Source organism: Gigantopelta aegis, chromosome 10 (assembly GCF_016097555.1).
Source record: "Gigantopelta aegis isolate Gae_Host chromosome 10, Gae_host_genome, whole genome shotgun sequence".
Lineage (NCBI taxonomy): Eukaryota > Metazoa > Mollusca > Gastropoda > Neomphalida > Peltospiridae > Gigantopelta > Gigantopelta aegis.
Window position 1 is genome coordinate 57034308 of NC_054708.1, and position 15841 is coordinate 57050148.

Here is a 15841-nt window from a genome sequence, read left to right on the forward strand (position 1 = left end):
ATCACTATGAGTGACAGAACACACTCCATATTGTTCAATGGAGGGTCACTGGTCAGTACTACCGGGATAACATACGAACTTACTTATTTATGCCCATTGTCCCTCCTAGGGCACAGGCTGTCGACAACATCTCTCCAGAGTCTGTCCTCTGTCCTGGGCTCTTGTTTCCAGCTGTCTCCAGGTATAGCCTGTCTTTGTGGTGTCCGCCTGGAGGTCCCTTCACCATGTGTTCTCTTGTCGTGTGGGTTCCATGTCAGAGCATGCCTGCGGATAGCCACAAGTCAATGTTGCTGATGGTATCTGACCAGCGAATCCGGAGAATTCTTCTGTGACATTTGTTGATAAATGTCTTTACTGTCTTGACGGTGGTGTTTTGTCTCTGCTTCATACAGTAGTACAGACTTTACGCTAGTTAAACAGGCGTATCTTCGTGTGTAATGACAACACCTTGGAGCTCCATATGTTTTTGAGCTGTATAAATACTCCTTTCGCCATGCTAATCCTTGCTCTAACATCCGCGTCTGTGCCACCGTGCTTATCGATAATGCTATCTAGGTATGAGAAGGTCTCTACCTCTTCAGGTGCATTTTCTTGCATTGATACTGGATCAGTGTTGTAACTAGCACCAATTGTTGTCCCGTTTGCTCGCCGTGCTGGTCGACGGTTTGTGTTTCAAGATGACAATGCTCGGGTCCACTGTACACGTATCATAAATGACTACCTTCAGTAGCAAAACTTTACCAGAATGCCATGGCCAGCAATGAGCCCTAACCCTCCCCCACCCCCCACCCCCACCCTCCCAATAGAGCACGCCTGGCACATGATCGGGATAAGTGTTTGGCGACGTCAACGGATACTTTAGCTGAACTTGGCCAGGCGCTGCAGTGGTGGGATAATGATACGTAGCATGTTACATCGAATAAACTAATGTTTGACGAATCGTGGGGTATTACCCATTATTGATCAAAAGACGTGAACGTTCAATTTTCACACGTCATCCCTATCTTGTTCCAAGGTCGTTTGCAGCCATACAATCTGCTGCCAACATGAACTGTTGGTTGCCATTTCTTCCCAATTCCTTCATTGTTATCATGCATTTATTCCTAGACAGTGATACCTCTTGGTATTTCTTTAATTGACTGTTATTTCCTACATTCCCCATCTGGTTTTTTAGGAGTGTGTAATTGTCTCTACCATCTATACTCAGCTACGTCATGTCCGAAGTATATAAAACTCTGGGCACTTAACATTGTATTTGGCACTGTACCCGTGATCACATATTAAAAAAAGATGGAGGTGGGGTTGTTTTTTTTGGTTGTTGTTGTTGTTGTTTTGGGGGGTGGGGTTTTTGTTTTCCGAATATATATATAGTACCCAAATGAGAGTTAGTTAATGTGCCTTGCTCAAAACTTCATATCAAGTTTATATTTTATAACTATTCGATAACTATTCGACTGCCCTTATATAATATGATCTGATCTGATGGATAGACCTCAAGCTTTGATTCTGTGTGCACACAAAAACAATGACAAGTGTTGCTTCTGTATATATTTATTGATTCTTGAAATATTTCTTTTTTATATCAGACATATTAAAGAATTTGATATATTAATATTGGATATGGTCGTATGACTGCTTTTCAAAGTTATCTTTTTGTTTCTTTTTGTCATAAATCTAGGCAATGTTTTGGGTATATTTGCGAAAGACGGTGCTCTTCAGATCAAAGAGGAGGAGTCCTCCTGGCACAAACGCAACAATGGCGCAGAGAATTTCAACTCCAAAAGCCCAGTCGTACTTCAGCTCGGGCAGTTCCTGGATGAACGGATGCGGACTTGGAAGAATCTTTTGGGACTTTGCGCCAAATATGATCACGCCTAACAGGATTAGCAGACCTGAAAATTAACGGAGAGATGTGAACATAATTGGAATACAATTTCGGTTAGTATTTTACCTCTTCAAATACAAACTGACTAATCAAATCTGAGTGTGATCTCTGCAGTGGAGGATATCTATTACTGTTAGTAACTCTGGTATTTATACGGCAACGTTATGTTGTGTCTCGATTACCTTTCTTCGAGAAATGCTTTTTCCGAATACGTCATGCTTCTTGGAGTTTTATGCCAGTGATGTTTTGACTGGTCGAATGAAAGGTCATCTGGATAACGTGAGCTTTGCTAAGATTTATTAACAGAGACGCCCAATATCAAGTGGACCGTACGATCTGATTTCAAATACCGTTTCAAAACTACATTTCTCTTAAAACAAATTAATTTGCCACTATTTCTCTAATACATAACAGTGGTGTATAGCGCATATATTGGTTGGCCCAAAAAAAATTATAACCCTGCTGAATATGGAATTGTCTAAGAAGTATATGGGCCTACATTTTTTTTACTGAATGTGGCAAATATCCATATTAAAGATATATAGTAATGGGTGTGGAATATCAAAGTCCCGATACTATTTAAATAATTATATATTCAGTAGGGTTATCGTTATTTTGTGTGGGGGTGGATTTTGTGTGTTTGTTTGTTGTTGTTTTGTGTTTGTTTTTTGTTTGTTTGGGGTTTTTTGGGGGGAGGTTGGGTTTTTTTTAAGAGAGGGGTTACCCGGCATTAAAACTGAAGGCTGAACATTCAAATCTCCATATATAAAACAACGATACTTTAATAATTAATATACATATGCCTATCAATATATATATTAATGTATAATTATCTACTTCATATCAAGTAACTGTAGGATGTTATTTTACTATCCACGCAAGATGTCGATCTTTATCACAAAAGCTAATGTACCTAATGGAAAGCTCTGTGGTAAAGTCATACATTGCAGGGCCGTAGCTAGGATTTTTTGTTGGGGGGCGGGGGGCAACTGAGTCTAAAATAGTCTCCTTAAACGATTAAGGCGAGAATTTTCTTTAAGTTTCTATAATTTTCCCCGGATTGTTTTCTGGGGCGCAGTTCCTTGCCCCCCCCCCCCCCCCCCCCCCCCGCTAGCTACGGCCCTGTATTTGCCTACCTGTTGCCAGCGACAACGCGACTGCTGTCAGCCCGAAGTACTGTCGTCCTTGGACCCGGGGCAAGAGGGTGAATGAAACGGCGGCGAACGATCCCAAGATTCCTGCTAAAGTTGCCAAGACGACAAATGCTCGTGTGACTTTCAGCCAATCTAGAATAAAAACCAGCACGAACGTGCCTTCATTCAGATTTTCAAACAACAGCGAACTAATGATAATGATAACCGGCGTCGGTGGCGTCGTGGTTAGGTCATTGATATACTGGTAGGTACTGGGTTCGGATCCCAGTCGAGGCATGGGATTTTTAATCCAGATACCGACTCCAAACCCTGAGTGAGTGCTCCGCAAGGCTCAATGGGTAGCTGTAAACCACATGCACCGACTAGTGATCCATAACTGGTTCAACAAAGGCCATGGTTTGTGCTATCCTGCCTGTGGGATGCGCAAATAAAATATCACTTGCTGCCTGTCGTAAAAGAGTAGCCTATGTGGCGACAGCGGGTTTCCTCTAAAAAAAAAAAAAACAGTGTCCGAATGACCATATGTTTTACGTCCAATAGCCGATGATGAGATAAAAAAAAAAAATCAATGTGCTCTAGTGGCGTCGTTAAATAAAACAAACTACTTCTTTTTTCTTTCTTTTTTTGGGGTTAAGCCATATGGCTGGTAGGTATAGGGTTCGCAGCCCAGTACTGGCTCCCACCCAGAGCGAGTTTTAACAACTCAATGGGGTGCATGACCACTACACCCTCTTCTCTCTCACTAACCACTAACCACTAACAAACTAACCCACTGTCCTGGACAGACAGCCCAGATAGCTGATATGTGTGTACCCAGGACAGCGTGCTTGAACCGTAATTGTATATAAGCACGAAAATAAGTTGAAATGAAAAAATTATATGGCCTACTACTCTTTTTGATTAGCAGCAAGGGATCTTTTATATGTACTATCCCACAGACAGGATTGTATATACCACGGCCTTTGTCACATCAGTCGTGGTGCACTGGCTGGAACGAGAAATAGCCCAATGGGGCCACCGACGGGGTTCGATCCTAAACCGACCGCACATCAAGGTAGCGCTTTACCACTGGGCTACGTCCTGCCCTATCTGTAAAGTGTTGTAACGTTTGATTCGATATCGGTCTACAATCGCTAAGGAGCGAAATTAATTAAAGCGTTAAAGGTACATTCCTGAGTTTGCTGCAATTTTTATGTCGACTAACAGAGACTTTTTAACGATTGTAATTACATATCAAATATATTTTTCTGCATAAAATATTAGTGGCCGTATATTAAACGTGTTTCTGATCGTTCTAATATTTGTACTAGGTTAAATTTCATTTGGTTTCCTAAAAAAACCTCTAGTTTGGGCTTCTTAAAAATATTAAGACGACCAGAAACACATTGAATATACAGACACTGATATTCTAAACAAGAAAATATATTTAATATGTAAGTTTAATTGTAAAAATATTTTATTAGTCGGAAACATCTTACAATGTAGCAAACTCGGGAATGTCCCTGTATGGAAAGTCTGATGGTTGTACACATTGTTTTTACTGACGATTTTATTCGCAGTTGCTCTCGAGGAGCGCAGTGCTTAATTAATTAGCTTTCGGCTTTTGGTGTTGTACCAAAGCATTCAACCTACTAGAGAAGTACATAGGCCATTGACGAGGTAGGCCTATTACCCAGGGGGCAAAACCTTCTTTTTTTTTTCTTTCTTTTTTTTGGTTCTAAAAATAGACCCGTATATACCAGTGGCGGATCCAGAAAATCCATTTGGGGGGCCCTATGACATGAGGCGGAACTTTGGGGGAGGTTTGGAGAGGGATCGTAAAACAAATGAAAATTAATATTAAAAAATTATAACTGTCGCAAAATTTAGGAGGGCCCAGGTCCCTGCCCCCCCCCCCCCCAAGATCCGCCCCTATATATCTAGGATCACAACCTAGGTGGACAATCTTGCTACGTGTAGGTCACTGTTAAATACGTTGATTCTAAATTAAGTTTTTCCAAGGAATCCAATGTTTCAAACCGATTTTTTTATCAAATGTATCCAACATGACTCCTCCCCCCCCCCCCCCCCCCCGGGCAACCAATTATTTGCTAGGGGTCATTTGACATCGACAGTACATCTACATCACAAAACGGTACCCATAATACGGTCGGGATTTAGCTCAGTCGGTTGAGTTCTCGCTTGAGGTGCTTACGTCGCAGGATCAAACCACCTCGGCGGATCCATTCAACTGATTGGAAGGGGGGGGGGGGGGGGTCGTACCAACTAGTGCACCACAACTGGTTAAAGGTTGTGGTATGTGCTTTCCTGTCTTTAGGGAAAATGTATCAGGTTTCCTCTGATGACTACGTGTCAGGATTACCAAATGTTTGACATCCATCCAATAGCCGGTGATAATATATCCGATATCGAGATTTGAATTGGATTTGGTGAAAGAATGAGAAAATTTCACCATTTTCGAGGCCATTTTGAATGTTGAGCAGTAAGATGGCCATCTTGAATTTTGAAAATTAATTGGCCATCCTTTAATTGACAAAATCGACCAATATTTACATATATAAATATGTTTTCATGTTGACCACCCAGCAAATAATTGGGGTGTCCGAGGGGTCATGTTGTACACATATTATATACCCAAAAAAAATCGGTTAGCACCATCGGATTCCTTGGCAAAAATCCATTTGAAATTAACTTGAAGCATAAAGTGAACACTTTCCAAAAAGATACCAAAACTGAGACCGACTACTCGGCACATGAAAAACACTGCGCGAATTTCGCAGAGGGACATCATATTTAATAGGAAGAAAGAAAATGGTTTATTTAACGACGCACTCAACACATTTTATTTACGGTTATACGGCGTCGGACATATGGTTAAGGACCACACAGATATTGAGGGAGGAAACCCGCTGTCGCCACTTCATGGGCTACTCTTTTCGATTAGCAGCAAGGGATATTTTATATGCAGCATCCCATAGACAGGATAGAACATACTACGGCCTTTAGTGTACCAATCGCGGTGCACTGGCTGGAGCGAGAAATAGCCCAATGGGCCCACTGACGGGGATCGATCCCAAAACGACCGCGCATCAACTGAGAGCTTTACCACTGGGCTACGTCCCGTCCCCTCGTATTTAACAGCGACTTACTAATTTCCAGTAGCTTGTTGGCAAGGTTGTCTCCACCTAGGTTGTGATCATAGATATATTATGTAGATGTGATTCTAGATGATAAACATTTTACAGCTCGCCGGGTCCATTTTTCTATTTTGACCTCTGAGTATGTTAGACTTTTTGAAAACCGACTTTCTTTCTGTTCTCGACACACTCAGATGGACAAAGTATGTGCCTAGGGACTGTATGCTCAAATGGATAATCACAAGCACAAAAATAACTTATAGAAAAATAAAATCAAAGTCAGAAAGATTTCATTAAAAGCGAGAGAAAAAGAGGAGAACTAACTGAAATTCCTACTTTATTGATAGACCCGGTTACATTTTCATTTCATTTCAACTTATTTTCGTGCTTATATCCAATTACGGTTCAAACACGCTGTCCTGGGCACACACCTCAACTATCTGGGCTGTCTGTCCAGGACAGTAGGTTAGTTAGTAATTGGTTAGTGGTTAGTGAGAGAGGAGAGGGTGTAGTAGCCTTTCACACCCATTGAGTCCTTAAGAACTCGCTCTGGGTTGGAGCCGGTACTGGGCTGCGAACCCTGTACCTACCAGCCTGTAGTCCAATGGTTTAACCACTGTACCACCGAGGCCGGTACGTGGTTACAAAGGAAAGAAATACTTTCTTGACACGTCATTACATATTAAATAATTCAATTGCAATTTAAAGTTAAAGTTTGTTTTGTTTTGTTTAACGACACCACTAGAGCACATTGATTTATTAATCATCGGCTATTGGATGTCAAACATGGTAATTTTGACATAGTCACAGAGAGGAAACCCACTAAATTTTTCCAACAGTAGCAAGGGATCTTTTATATACATCATCCCACAGACAGGATAGCACATACCACGGCCTTTGATATACCTACCAGTTGTTGTGCACTGGCTAGAACAAGAAATAGCCCAGTGGGTCCACCGAAGGGGATTGATCCTAAACCGACCACACATCAAGCGAGCGCTTTACCACAGGGCTACGTTCGGCCCATGCTCATTTATATTTACATGTTCAAATAAATATTCTCGAGTCTTACCGTGAAAAAGGTGAGGTATGTCGGGTTTGCCAGTCGGAGCGGGAGGTGCACCCGGAATGGTCGGTAACTCTGCAACAAATAAGAATATCATAAAAGCCACTGAAACCCTTGCAACTCTACTGTTATAAACCTGACATCCTTAAATCTAAAACATGGTGAATCGCTTTTCTGTCATGAGTTGACTCGTAAATGATAAAACTGAAGGTCCATCGTGTAACTAGTAAATAGTAAATAGATTACAATCGGATAAAAATAATTGCAACCGGTAGGAGGCTTTAACATTGAAAAGGAAAGGAAAGGGAATTATTTCTTTAACGACGTACTCAACACATTCTATTTACGGTTATATGGCGTCGGACATATGGTTAAGGACCACACAGATATTGAGGGAGGAAACCCGCTGTCGCCACTACATGGGTTACTCTTTTCTGTTAGCAGCATGGGATCTTTTATACAAGAAAATAACAACAACATAGTGCTAATTGATCCAGTGTTCATTGTTCAGTGCAATATTAAAAATATCTGTTAATTTTGTGAACATGGAAATGCTATGTTCATTTTACAATTTACATTCCTAAGGAATGTAATCTACGTTACCCGTTGTTTAGTTCAAATTTAAGAAATAAGATACGTGTTCTGTAAAGACTGATATCTAAATCGAGTTCTGTCGTAACTGTGGCATCTTACACTATACGTAAGTCGTTAAAATAACTTCATCACTTTAAAATAACTTGCTGTTTTTACGTAATTACGTAGCGCTTTGAATTGTTTTGTGCTAATGTGGTGAACTTAGATTGTGTGGATTTTCAGTCTGTTCAGTTACATTTCAAAAGTATGTCAATACAACCATTTAAGTGGATATTGCATATAATATATCATCTGACAGGGCCATAGTGTTTTGTAGATTTCATATACGAGTGTGGTCTCTTTTCATTCTCATGCAGTGCTAACTTTATTTCAAGATCCCGAGTCCCAATTGTCTTGGATAATATATTACTGAAATTATTCTAGATCCAAAAAACATTTGAACATTTGAACAATTTTATTTCAACAATAGATTTGAAACTATTAATCTGTTACTTGAGTCTCAACTGACACCTGCCTCGTCATTGCTGTTAACGACTTTAAACATAAACACATGGCCATACCATATATCTCCCTCCACCCCCCACCCCCCCCCCCCCCCTCTCTCCTCTCTCTCTCTCTCTCTCTCTCTCTCTCTCTCTCTCTCTCTCTCTCTCTCTCTCTCTCTCTCTCTCTCTCTCTCTCTCTCTCGATCTCTCTCTCTCTTTCTCTCTCTCTTTGTATGTATGTATGTATGTATTAACCGTCAACTAAACGAGTTGAGTGATATAAATTAAGATCAATTATGGGTAATAAACAGGATATTAAACGAGTTTCTATTTCATATCATGTTTATGTCCCTCGTGAAATAATGTTCATTGTCATTTATAAACATGATACGAAATGGAAGGTGGTTTAATATATATATATATATATATATATATATATATATATATATATATATATATATATATATATATATATATAATTATATATATCCATTAAACTATCTTGTGCAGGTTTACATTTGTCAAACCAGTCCTTGAAACGAGTCTTCCTACAGACAACGTAAAGGCGTAGCGTCTCTAGGGGTGGCAGTCTTCCTGCGGACGAATCACTGACAGCCATTCGTAAAAACAATCACAACCATGCCAATACCCTTTCGACTTTGTCTTGTACGGAGATACGATGTTAATCACGATAACGGTTTCGTCCAAATTATTACGATGTGTAGGTTATTTGTGAAAAGGGAATCATGGCGTACTGACATGTTCTCTCCCTCCCGTCCCCACCCCCATGTACACTAATAACGGCCGTGATTTCCACCCCCATGTACACTAATAACGGCCGTGATTTCGAAATGTTATCTGGGTATGGGAGTAGTGATGTAACAATACATCGAACTATCGATATGTTGCGATAATCAGTGCCTCGATAGTAATGCATCGATAGTTGAACTATCGATAATTATTGCAATTGTTTGCTAAACTATCGATAGTTTCGATAGTATGCAAAGTGGAAGCATAACAACAACAATGTGTGGTCTTTATCTTATAAATTTATTAAATATGATTTCACTACATAGTGACATTATTACGAATAATTAAGTACAAACACAGACATACATACAAACACAAATATAAGTACATACACACACACACACACACACACACACACACACACACACACACACACACACACACACATTCGTACATATTGCAAGACAGGTAAATAGTTTTGCGAAATAGCTATTCATATTACTGTAATCAAACGATTTAAGAATTCACAGTACTATTGCAATAGTACTATCACTATTGCAATATTATCACAATAGTATTTTAACTATCGCAATACAATTGCAATAGTAAAACTGATCGCAGTAGTCACCCCTATACGGAAGGCAAGAGTGGCGGGTCCAATGGGAACGCCACCCACACACCCCAATATATTAAAGTACCTTTTTTCCCAGGTGGTTTTATTTTTATTTATTTATTTTATTATTATTACTTAATTGGTTTTCCTTTTTACGAGTTGGTTCATGTGCTATTTCCCTTTACACCCCCCCCCCCCCCCCCCCCCCCCCCACCGTCACCATCATCACCACTACCAAATCATTCTGGATCGGGCCCTGGGCAGGGACTAACCGTGACATATGTTTTGTACCAATCACCCAGTATGTCACATTAATAATATAGCTCTGTACAATATTGTAATTGAAACATTGTTAGTTCTGAGCGGGGTCGTGCTATTATATTCCATCTTTTCTGTATCGTTCTATATCCCGGTTCCACTTGAGAAGCAGTTGAGAAAGATAGACCCTCGGTTTTCTTTTGATAAATCTAGCGATCTGTTCGTAAACAGTGTGTGCCATTTACCGAGTATAACCCGAGTCGCGCTTATTTGCAAAGAACTTCAATTGGGTGTATGCTACTATTTGGTTTCTATTATTTGCGTATCGCGAATATGATCTCATAGTCATCTTTTATTCTGTGCTTTGTAGGTGTTTTTTTTAGAAATTCGTTTCATACACTTTAAAAATGTACAACTTTTCAAATGACAAACGCAAACATTGGGTATTGTGATTCGCATACCAGCCAAAACAGTAATTCAATCGGCAATGTGTTGTCAAATTAAAGGTGTGTTTGTACAGGGTGTTACGAACTATGTACTGATAATGCTGGACCGAATATTGGACGAATGGGTTGTCTTTATGTAACCAGTCAAAACACTCTCCTGTCCAGGCGCGGGTCCAGGGGAAATGTGATGGTGGTGCGTATCCGTAGCCCGGATATTTGAAATCTGCCGAAATATGTAAAATAATACAAGAAATTTATAGTTGTGGGGTGGGAGGGCTTATTTATAATGTTTTAGTGGTTTTCGTGTGTCTGGGGAAGACTCATATATGGGCTAAAATATCCAGGGTAATATATTTGATACTTGCACAGTGTACAGATTGATTCTATAGCCACTGATTGGTTGGATTTAAAAATGGTTACTTTTGATTGGTTGTTTCACACGGCCTGAAATTCACTTTCGTTCAGTTTTAATGTTTCCATTTATGAGTCAGATACACATAGAGATTATAGGATTACACAGAGTTTACAAGAACGTTTTGACTCGTTTGTTTAATAAACATGAAATATAATATTTTAAATGGTTTTAGTTGTGAATATATAAAATCAAACTTCGATAACTCGAACTTGAAGGGCACTGAGAAATAGTTCGAGTTTTAGGGACTTTGACTTCTCGAAATTCATAAGAACATAGTAAGAAAATTGGATAACTTTGTTTCATATTGTGAGAAACGCACGTTCCTTTCAAATATATTGTACAACCAAATAAATAACAAAAATAACACAAGTCAAATGAATTTAACGTACGTATATATGCACCTGTGGGTATATAATTATGTAAATGTATTTATTGACATAAAATAAAAACAAAAAGCACAAATATGCATATGTAAATAAGCGAAAATATGTGTTCGAGATATATTTTACAGATTTCAGGAGATAGCAATTAACAAAAAAACCAAGAATGCACAACAGAAATGTACATTAAAAATAATAATTCGTTTTTGCTTTTTAATCTTACCTGGTTTCAGATGAAACTGGTGTGCCGCACATTGCCATAGTTCAGGTATGGCTGTGCCGTTGGGACCTGGGCGAAATCCTGGTATGGGCAAAAAAACAGATTTAACACACATATGCCAGATTCCTTGATGGTAGAAGTATGCGTCTTGGAAATTAGCCTTCTGCCAGTACGGCAGTGCCATGGCCACTGTGTGAAGGGCGGTGGTCACCAGTATGACGACACAGGCGATTCTTGAGAACCAGGAAGACTCTTCGCAGAGTCTTGGACTTCGTTTCTGCTCCAGAGACATCTGGCTTCCAGAATCTGCCACGTCCATTGCTTTAAGCGATTCAGAGTTCGTTTGATTTATTTAAGTGTGAAAAGCATTTACTAGCAAGACAGCCAACCACTTAAAGGTGAGATGCGATTACAGTTAGCGATGTCCCTTATAGAATAGGTGATATTTTCTTTTTTACGCTCTGATTCAATTAACACGCTCTGATTCTATTAACACGCAAAAATATATGTTAAGTAGGCCTATTTAATTTGCATAAATTTCCATGTACTGTTTAAACGTTTTCCTTCCCTACTTATTCGATTGCTGCACATTCCATAAATGAAGCACACACAAAAGATAACTACTTTTTTTTATTCACGTTAACAAATACATTTTTTTCTACAGAAATTCGACGAACCGCATCCAGACGCAAACATTGCGTCCTCTGTATAAGCAAGATTTAGAATTGCTGGGTTTTTTTTCTTAAAACATAGGTGGTTGATGGCTTGTAACAAGCTTGTCCTTCAAAGTTCTAAAGCACTTTTACCTACTATCAAGTTGATTAACGTTTTCTACTGTGTGTTCCATTTATGATTGAAACCAAAAGTTTTTGTCTTAAAACCATCCACTTAAAAAAACCCACAACAAAGTTAATTGCTTTTATTATACGATTGTACCTATTTTACTCTATGGCTCAAAAATATGAGGTCATAGAAAAAGTTAATTCATAGGTACCTAGGCATTGCATCCAATAAATATATATATTCGTTGAAACTGCACGTTTTACACTATTTGTCACCAGTCCGATTATGGTAGTCAAATACTGGATTAAGTTGATTAGAACAAGCATTCTAAGACTATTGCTAAACCAATACATGTCCCCTATTGGGTCCAATAGTTTTTCGTATCTCGGCCATAACTCTGCAAAAATGAGTTAATCGCCATAATAGTTAAACTTGATTTGTAACAGTACATAATAAAGATATATACAAAATTTCAGCTCACTATCTTCAGACATTGCAAAGTGGCGGGACGTTGCCCAGTGGTAAAGCGCTCGCTTGATGCGCGCTCGGTGTGGGATCGATCCCCGTCGGTGAGCCCATTGGGCCATTTCTCGTCACAGCCAGTGCACCACGACTGGTATATCAAAGGCCGTGGCATGTGTTAGCATGTCTATGGGATGGTGCATATAAAAGATCCCTTGCTGCTAATCGAAAAGAGTAGCCCATGAAGTGGCGACAGCGGATTTCCTCTCTCAATGCGTGTGGTCCGATGCCATATGTCCGACGCCATATAATCGTAAATAACCGTAAATAAAATGTATTGAGTGCGTCGTTAAATAAAACATTTCCTTCCTTCAGACATTGCAAAAAAAGAAGTCCGGAAAACAAATGTTGATATTGCCTAAGTTCAAAGATCATACCTATATGAAAAAAAAAAGTATTTATCTTTAATAGAACATAATACAGTGATACACAAAATATCAGCTCAATATCTTGAAGCATTGCAAAAAAAAAGTCTGGAATAACCAATTTTGGTATCTTCTAAATTCAAGGACCATAACTCTATCAAAAAATGGGTAAATTACCATGAAGTCAAACTTGATCTGTAACAGCTAGATACACAGCTCGAAATCTCGAGACAATGTGAAGAAAAACTATATGTGGGACAGACGGACAGAGAGAAGGTCTGGGATGAAACCTATAGTCCCCTCCGGATGGACCGGTAGGGGACTAATAAAATCGCATCGATATCCTCACCAGTGTTATTTAATGTTGAAAAGGTTTGATGATAATGACAAGACAGGCGCACATTCTATTTGTCAGTGACCCGTATGCTTATATATATGCCTTGTTTGTGTTTTGTGTTTTCCTTTATAAAACCTGCTGTCTAATTATAGATCACATAGAAAACTTTATTGCGTCTCTTTTTTACTGTTTTCTTTATTCTTTCTTTTTTTCAATAATATCGATTTCTGTTCATATTTAAATTGCAAAAATATATTAATGTCATAATATGCATGTATTTTGGAGAAGGCGTGTAACTTGTGCCTAATCCATTAGTTCTTTAAAAAGCAATAAAATATGCTTCAATCAATCAATGTATACATAATCGACAATGTATAGTGATTATCAGGTACACGTATACAAAGGACGCATCTAGACGGAATCATAGGCGTCCAGGCTCACTTTTTTTCGTAGGGAGTGCAGGCTGATTTTTTCCCGAAATAAACGAAAAAGCCCGAATCTGGATAACAATATTTATTCATATTATCATTACTATTTAGAGCTGTACATCGATATAAACGAAATAGCACGTGTTTTTACACGGTTTACTGTTACAACTGATATTGTGGTTACAATGATACCAAAAAAAAAAAAAAAAGTGTTTTATTTAATGACGCACTCAACACATTTTATTTACGGTTATATGGCGTCAGACATATGGTTAAGGACCACACAGATGTTTTTAGAGGAAACCCGCTGTCGCCACATAGGCTACTCTTTTACGACAGGCAGCAAGGGATCTTTTATTTGCGCTTCCCACAGGCAGGATAGCACAAACCATGGCCTTTGTTGAACCAGTTATGGATCACTGGTCGGTGCAAGTGGTTTACACCTACCCAATGAGCCTTGCGGAGCACTCACTCAGGGTTTGGAGTCGGTATCTGGATTAAAAATCCCATGCCTCGACTGGGATCCGAACCCAGTACCTACCAGCCTGTAGACCGATGGCCTAACCACTACGCCACCGAGGCCGGTACAATGATACAAATACATGGTGAACAGGTTTCAGATTGGCTCATTTTGTCAGAATATCTTTATGGTTTTTGACCGGCCTATGTGGCGTCTGGTTAGGCCATCGGTCTACAGGCTGGTAGGTACTGGGTTCGGATCCCAGTCGAGGCATGGGATTTTTAATCCAGATACCGACTCCAAACCCTGAGTGAGTGCTCCGCAAGGCTCATTGGGTAGGTGTAAACCACTTTACACCGACCAGTGATCCATAACTGGTTCAACAAAGGCTATGGTTTGTGCTATCTTGCCTGTGTGAAGCGCAAATAAAAGATCCCTTGCTGCTAATCGGAAAGAGTAGCCCATGAAGTGGCGACAGCGGGTTTCCTCTCAAACTCTGTGTGGTCCTTAACCATATGTCTGACGCCATATAACCGTAAATAAAATGTGTTGAGTGCGTCGTTAAAGGGGCGGTCAACTCAAACAAGAGCCTTATGTGTTGGAAAGATGCATACCCGGACCACCAACACATACTGACACTTTAGCAAATGAAAAACGCGTAATTTTAGAGTTAATAAAAAAAACATGATTTTTCCTGCTAACTGGGGGAAGCCATTTTGTTTCTTTTTTGTGACGTCCGGTGGGATAGCTTGAGGCGAAGTGACGTCAGCTCCTGACCATCTCCTGTATGTACAGTGTAAACAAAAGCAGTAATTTTCGACAAGGCGCTTCTCTTTTGATCAACCTGACTTGTAAAACAGCATAAATGACGTAATAATATAATAAACTATTTAAATAAATATATTTCAAATTGCATTAACGGAACAAAATGGGGTTATAGTATTTTTCTGTTAAATAATCCAAAGGAAAAATGTACACTATTAGGCCTATTGATATGCTACGTTGGAGCAAAAACGACAACCCACGATACCCAAGTGATAATTTTCTTTTCTTTGGGACTACGTAATTGGTCAGTTCTGTGGTTTTAGATGGAAAAGTCTATTTAATAGTTTTACAGAACTATTTACAGTAATAAACCATGTCCATTACCATTTTAGGGGCGACAGGTAATATTCCACAATACTGGTATGTATTTTTGTGTCTAGACAGCGTCAATTAATTGGCTCGTCTGGTTACCAATCAAATACACACCTGCCAATCAGGAATCACATGTAGAAGCAACTAACTTAAACGTCGTACTTATACTCAGTTAATGTTTATTCGTGCTCTATTCGGAATACAACTTGGCTATGTGAGTCTGCAGTCCTGGACTCCAGAAACCTGGGATAATAGTTGTCAGTGGTTAATCAGACAGAAGCAGTGGCAAAAATCAGTCATCCCCTAGAAAAATAGGAGGTCGTACATCAATGTCTTACATACAATATATAGATATCCATACATCTGATCAATACATACATACATACATCAGAGTTAGAAATGGGTA

The 15841-nt window shown here is 39.3% G+C and overlaps 1 protein-coding gene across 1 annotated transcript; it reads right to left on the bottom strand.

The window, feature by feature from the left end:
* Nucleotides 1–1535: 1535 nt before the first annotated feature.
* LOC121384620 lies at nucleotides 1536–11952 on the bottom strand. Its single transcript, XM_041515081.1, has 4 exons — nucleotides 11407–11952; nucleotides 7249–7317; nucleotides 3022–3171; nucleotides 1536–1892 (listed from the first exon to the last, which is right to left on the bottom strand). Exons 1-4 carry the CDS (start codon nucleotides 11720–11722, stop codon nucleotides 1675–1677), a joined length of 753 nt encoding a protein of 250 aa, XP_041371015.1. The 5' UTR covers nucleotides 11723–11952; the 3' UTR covers nucleotides 1536–1674.
* Between the last annotated feature and the right edge of the window lie 3889 nt (nucleotides 11953–15841).

Excerpts from the sequence above, each read along its gene's own strand:
- LOC121384620 (XM_041515081.1), bottom strand. The coding sequence starts at position 11,722 with ATGGACGTGGCAGATTCTGGAAGCCAGATGTCTCTGGAGCAGAAACGA. Across the intron at positions 7,318-11,406 it reads CCAGTTTCATCTGAAACCAG|AGTTACCGACCATTCCGGGT; the intron begins GTAAGATTAAAA and ends TATTTGTTGCAG. Across the intron at positions 1,893-3,021 it reads CGCGTTGTCGCTGGCAACAG|GTCTGCTAATCCTGTTAGGC; the intron begins GTAGGCAAATAC and ends GTTAATTTTCAG.